Source organism: Lacerta agilis, chromosome 8 (assembly GCF_009819535.1).
Source record: "Lacerta agilis isolate rLacAgi1 chromosome 8, rLacAgi1.pri, whole genome shotgun sequence".
Classification (NCBI taxonomy): Eukaryota; Metazoa; Chordata; class Lepidosauria; order Squamata; family Lacertidae; genus Lacerta; species Lacerta agilis.
The window spans coordinates 70,260,046-70,266,188 of record NC_046319.1 but is presented as its reverse complement, the minus strand read 5'-3'; the positions used below and the strand labels follow the sequence as shown (position 1 = coordinate 70,266,188).

At 43.7% G+C, this 6,143-nt stretch overlaps 1 protein-coding gene across 1 annotated transcript; it reads right to left on the bottom strand.

Annotated features, from left to right (window-relative positions):
• Positions 1 to 1,762: 1,762 nt before the first annotated feature.
• On the bottom strand, positions 1,763 to 5,930 carry HAMP (hepcidin antimicrobial peptide). The gene is made up of 3 exons (XM_033158193.1): positions 5,767 to 5,930; positions 3,123 to 3,191; positions 1,763 to 2,077 (listed from the first exon to the last, which is right to left on the bottom strand). The coding sequence occupies exons 1-3, from the start codon at positions 5,842 to 5,844 to the stop codon at positions 1,973 to 1,975; spliced, it is 252 nt and encodes an 83-aa protein (XP_033014084.1). The 5' UTR covers positions 5,845 to 5,930; the 3' UTR covers positions 1,763 to 1,972.
• Between the last annotated feature and the right edge of the window lie 213 nt (positions 5,931 to 6,143).

Sequence of the window (6,143 nt, the reverse complement as noted above, 5' to 3'; positions counted from 1 at the left end):
GCACAGGTCAAATGTCACCCTCCAGGCCTTTCTAGAGCTGGCCATCAGGACTTTCCCAAAACTACTGCTCTCATCAGCAGTAGCATAGTGGGAAAGTTCAGGGTCTCTTTCTGATAATCACCCCCACGCCCCTTCTAAGATTATACAATAATCTTATACAATAATCTTATAAAATAATAATAATAATAATAATAATAATAATAATAATAATAAATAACAACAACAACAACAATTGGTGCAGATCTCCATGTCTTGCCTTTCAGCAAGATCCACTGTTTTCTGTGCAGGTACACATGGGCAAACGTTTTGGTAAGTGGTTTTTTTCCCATGAAGTGGCAATGTACATAATAGAAGTTGCACACCATTCTCTTGAGACTGAAGCACCTTGTGTTTAAAGTTTTCCTAAATGGTTACCTTTGGAGCACACAGAAACCCCCACTTCAGTCTTCTTTCTTTTGCGCCTTCTCCAGGGTGACCCTAGGTTTGGAAGCCTGGAACCCCCCACTGGTCTGAGTACACCTTATTCTGGCCCTCCATGCGTGAAATTCCTTTTCCCCACTTTGGTTTTTCATGCTTACATTTTCCTTGTATTCATAAATTTATGAAGCTTTTTAGGGTGGTGAAACATTTTCACATGCAATACTATGATATACAGAAAGACAGCACTACACATACAACCCCAGACCCTCCAAGTGTCCCTGTTTTCCAGGGACATCCTTTATTTAGAGAAACCATCCCAGTTTCTGATTTGATTGTGGAATGTCCCGCTTTTCCTTAGGATGCCCCTATTTTCAATGGAGAAATGTTGGAGGGTGTGGAGTTATCCAACCCCCGAGTTGTCTGTTTAATGTTTTATTGTTTTTATATATGTTGGAAGCTGCCCAGAGTGGCTGGGACAACGCAGTAAGATGTGTGAGGTATAAATAGTAAAATTATCATTATGGAATGGGATGTCCCTATTTTCATTAGAGAAATGTTGGAGGGTATGCAACCCCCTTCCCCCCCCCAACCCCCCATAAGTTCAAACTTCTAGTCCACTGCAATTGGGGTAATGTGCAGAATCCAGTTGTATAAATATCTTTATCCAAACGCACAGAAATCTCACATTAGTTTAACGCCAGCCTTCATCACATGTGCATCCTGAGCTGAAATACCGGAGACCAAAACCTCATGAGGAGACCAAACCTTAGCTTGAAAGACTCAAGAACATTTAACCCGGAGAAGGGATTATTAAGAGGTGCTGCGATACTCATCTGCAAATATTTGAAGGGCTTTTACATAGGTGATGGAGCAAGTGTATTTTTTGAAGCTCTGAAGGGCCGGACCCCAGCCACTGGGTTCAATTTACAAGAGGATTTTGGTTAAACATTAGGAATGACCTGCTGACCGTTTTAGCTGCTTGACAGCGAAACAGCCATCCTTGGGAGACAGGGAGTTATTCATGGTTAGAGGGGTTTTTAAAGCAAAAACTGGATGGCTTCCTATCAGGGAGGCTATGGTTGTAGATTACTTGCATCAGCCAGTAGAAGATAAGGAAGAAGAAGAAAAAACAAGACCGATTTAGATGAGTCTATCTGCACCTGAAGCCCTGGAGAGTTGCCATCAGAGGACACAAGCCTTTGACAACCTTATGTTCCCCACATGCGCTTAAGACTAAAACTCCCACCTTCCCCTGCCAGCAGAGCACTATGGCAGTTGTGAGGTAAAAGTAATCGCAAACACTCTGTGAGGTAAAAAAACGAGCAAACCTCGCAGACAGTCATGAGGTAAAAACGCTTTAATTCCCAACAGTAACAAACGAGAGCGCACAAAGCGAGCAAATGAAAAAAACAGTGCCAAACTAATAAATAAGGAAAAATTTGTTGAAGGTGGTAGGGAGCAGTACGGGGTGGGGGGCAAGTTTGGGGAGCCTGGTGTGTGTGTGGTGCTGAGACGGGGAGCGGCCCGGCTGTGCCGAAGTCATCCTTGGCCCTCAGGCCCAACAGCACATGCCACATCCTTTGTTTCTGCAGCAATTGCAGCAGTAGCGGCAGGTGGGGAAATGGCTGTTGAAGCGCTTGGCTCTCCGTAGCGATGCCTGCAGTGGCAAAAAGAAAGAGCCTGTTGTTAACGGATTCATTTATTCGTTTTGCAGTCTACCCTCCCCATATATGCTTAAAATGAGGCTCTCAATGAGGCTTGAATACAAAACGCAAATAAAGTAAAATAATAATAAATAAATAAACCAGTAAGACCTATATCAGCCCCTCCAAGTGTCCCTATTTTCCAGGGACGTCCCTGATTTAGAGAAGCTATCCTGGTTTTGTTTATTAAGGAAAGAGGTACAGAGTGTATACTCCTTTTTCCCAAATGCGGTTAAAAGGGGGCTTACAACTAGTCTCGGATACGAAACAACAAATAATATAAAACATGGGAGCATAAATAAATAAATAAAAATCAGTAATACCGATAGTGTAATATTGAAACAAGTGGAATTAAGAGTTGCTACTGTTTTCTCTCAGGAAAGGGAAAGCAGAAGGGGAAACTGAAAACCTGATAGGCTTTCTAAGGTGTGGGATTGAGGAAGTATGGAAAAACCCCTGAGAGAAGAGCCATAGCTCAGAAGGTCCCTGGTTCAAACCACTGGCATCTTTCGTTAAAAAAGATCGCGAGAAAATGATCATCCTGACACCCTGGTGTGCCACTGCCAGGCAGATCTGATCTGGTAGAAGAGAGCTTTCTATGTTCCAGGACAAATCAGACTTGTCAGGGTCCTAATCGGCTGTCATTAGGTAGGACTGCCACAATTTATTTCATTTTATTTTTTAAATCCAGGTATCTCAAACTCAATGCTTCTGAGCCTATACATAGAACCTCTCTTCTCAATGGGCATTTGTTTTTTTTGTTTTTTTTGTTTTTAAGGGATTTAAGTGGGGAGCGGGGACAAAAGGAAGGGCAGGAGAAGCCAGAATTGCATTCTCGTTTGAGGCTGCAGGACTCTAAAGCAAGATTCAGGAATATAGCCTGGCACACCAAAGGATCTTAGTGTGGTGCTTAGAGAGACATCTATTTCTCCTTGCACCATGCTGCCCCCTTGTCTTCACACTGGAGTAGTACAAGCACCACTGGGATATAGGTCTCACCTGAACGGTATTTGCCCTGGGCTCTGTCTTGTATGTATCCAAGCTTGTGAGGTCTTTCTCAACATCTGTCTGTGAAGAGAAAGAAAGGAGGAGATTTGTTTTGGCTCTTCTGTTTCTGAAGGGGAAAAATCTTTCCAAAGTTCATGGGGGGGGGGAGCACGAGACATGGCACATTTTCAACTCTGGTTCCCTCCTTGTGCTCCCCACCCTCCCTTAGCACAGTGGCGCAGTTAGGGAAGTTTAGACCAGGGTTTCCCAAACTTGGGCCTCCAGCTGGTGTTTTTTGGGACTACAACTCCCATCATCCTAGCTGGCAAGACCAGTGGTCAGGGATGATGGGATCTGTAGTCCGAAAACAGCTGGAGACCCAAGTTTGGGAAACCTTGGTTTAGAATCAGGTTTCATAAACATCCTTCTCTCTTTGCAGTGGGTCAGTGGGAGAACATCTGCTTTGCAGGCACAACGTCTCAGATTCAATCCCTGGCGTCTCCAGGTAGGGCTGAGAGAGAGAAGCCAAAAGCAGCCAAGATAAATAATGTTTCTGATAATCAACTGCTTATTCAACTCAATGCGTTTCAGTGAAATTTTCCTTCACAGGGAGCTGCAAAAGCATTCAATTTCTTAGGACCCTGATTTGTCAAAGCTAAGAAACTGAAGGGCTGAGCTGGATCAACAGTTGATTTGTGAGCACTGGAGCTCTCCACTCCTTTTGATCTTTCTCCCCCTCTTGTTGCCAGGGCTGGGAGAGACCTGGAAAGCCACGGCTGGTCAATGTGGACAATACTGAGATAGATGGACCCAATGGTCTGACTCGGTGTAAGGCAGCTTCCTATGTTCCTAAATACCCATTTTCATCTGAAGAGAGGGGCTGTTAAGTCCACAGACTGAAAGTATCTTCTTGCACCACTGCTTAGAGAATGTGGAACAGCCTTTGAAATACAAAACAAAATGAAGCTTTCCTCAAAGGCAAGGGGGGGGAGGGGGAGGAGAGAACTGTGCTTGTTCAGGGACTGATCTTAGAAAAACAAGGGCTAGGGGCAACTGAAGTCCTTGCCCAAACCCTGCACAGCCAGTTATTGTCCCCGTTTATTATAGATAAGTTGCTAAAGCTGAGAAAAGTGAGGCTATCTTCAAACAAAGCCAGCCCATGACATTTTGTGCTCTGAGACGGAGCAGCCAACGCCCTCAATGTAGTGAGTACCCTAGTTCAGCCATGGCCAGATTCACACCATGCCTTTAAAGCACTACTACACGGTTTCAACAGTGCTGGCTTCCTTGTAAGAAACCTGGGATCTGAAGTCTATAGCAGTAGCTGAGAGTTGTAAGGAGACCCCGTCCCCGTCATAGAGCTACAGTGTTCAGAGGGGGTTAGCTTGCCAGAAAACTGTGAATTGTAGCTCTGCGGGGCAGGAACTCTCCAGAACTCAGTTCTGGCACCTCTCAGGTGGGCACCATTGCCATTCTAAGATAACAAGGGAGGTGCTCATGGTGAGTTCGGGCACCTCTTTTTCTAGAAAAATAGCACTAACAAAGTAACAATTTGCTATCTTTCATGGCACCCCAGATCTGTCACGAAGTGGCCACCATGCTTGGCCTCATAGGAGCCAACTCCTAAGGGCCAAGGTCCCTTAACCCCCCCCCCCCAAAAAAAAATTCAGGACCGCCCACAAAGCTGATTGGCATTGCCATTCAAATGGTGTGCATTTACCATGTCTTGTGGTCAATTATGCAGGGTGGGGATTACCTCCGCCCCCCCCCCAAATGTTTTAATCACGTTGGCATCCCTGCTTGGCCTAAGGATAGCTTCATCTGCTTGCAAGTTCATGGAGTCCGACGCAACTTAAAACAATTAATTGTGAAGCTATGCCACTGAGTCATACCGCTAGACAAATATGTGGATCAGAATTAAGCTTTCTGTGAGATTTCATAGTTCTTGGCTCGAAAAAAGAACTCCAAAGTGTATTTTTAAATATGTACAGGAAGAAATGTTTACTGTCAAGTAAAATACTTTTACAGCACAATTCTATCCATATCTACTCAGGTAAGTTCCAATGAGTTCAGTAGGGTAAGTGTGCATAGAACTCCAGTCTTATAAATGCACATTTTAAGAGAAAATGCATCCAAAAACATAATATTGTACTGAGATGTGAAATTTTCTAAGGCTTTTTAAAAATAAAAACCACAGCTTATATCTTTTTAAAACAATCACACACACAAACACATTTTGAAAGTTTTTTTTTTTAAAAAAAAAACACCTAACAATATAAGATGATGATGATATATGGAAACAGGCTGGAACGGATTTATGAGTGAACACATGTAAAAGTGATGAGGTTCACAAATAGACTGACCATCCTAGTTAAGGGGTCCTTTGCTCGGTTATATGACACAAAACTGGCCGACGCCAAAAGATCATTGGCAGAGGATCTGCTCTGCAAGCAGATGGTCTCAGGTTCGAACCTTGGCATGTCCTCGAAGAGTCACTTTCCAGCAAGTGCAGATGTTCCCTAGCCAGATGTTTCAATAGTCTGACTTCCTATGAAGTCCTATGACTTCCTATAGTAGCTTCCTATGTTCCATTGGATGAACTTGACTAGGAAGATCATCGCAAATTCCGCCTCGTAATTTATAACGTGATTCTCACCTGAAGTTTGAAGGCACAAGTGTTTCTGGTGGCCGTGCTGAGAAGAATGAAGACCATGCAGACTAGTTGCAGTTTCATCTTCCTTTCTTGCGATGGGTCCAGTCCCTTTCTTTTCAATCACTTTCCTCTCTCTTTTTCCCGCTCTCAGACTCTCACAATCTCTCTCTCTCTCTCAATCTCTCTCTGAAAGGTCTAGAATGTGTTATTCCCAAGTGAAGAAGAGGGCTACTTTTATATGTCGGCGAGTCCCTCCTCACATTGGAATCAGCCAATAGCCTTTGTTCCAAGAAAGAACACGTTTGGATGAGATAACCCTTGAGCAAACAGGTCAATAGGCTTATCACATTTTATCAGAAACTCATTTTCCACACACACAC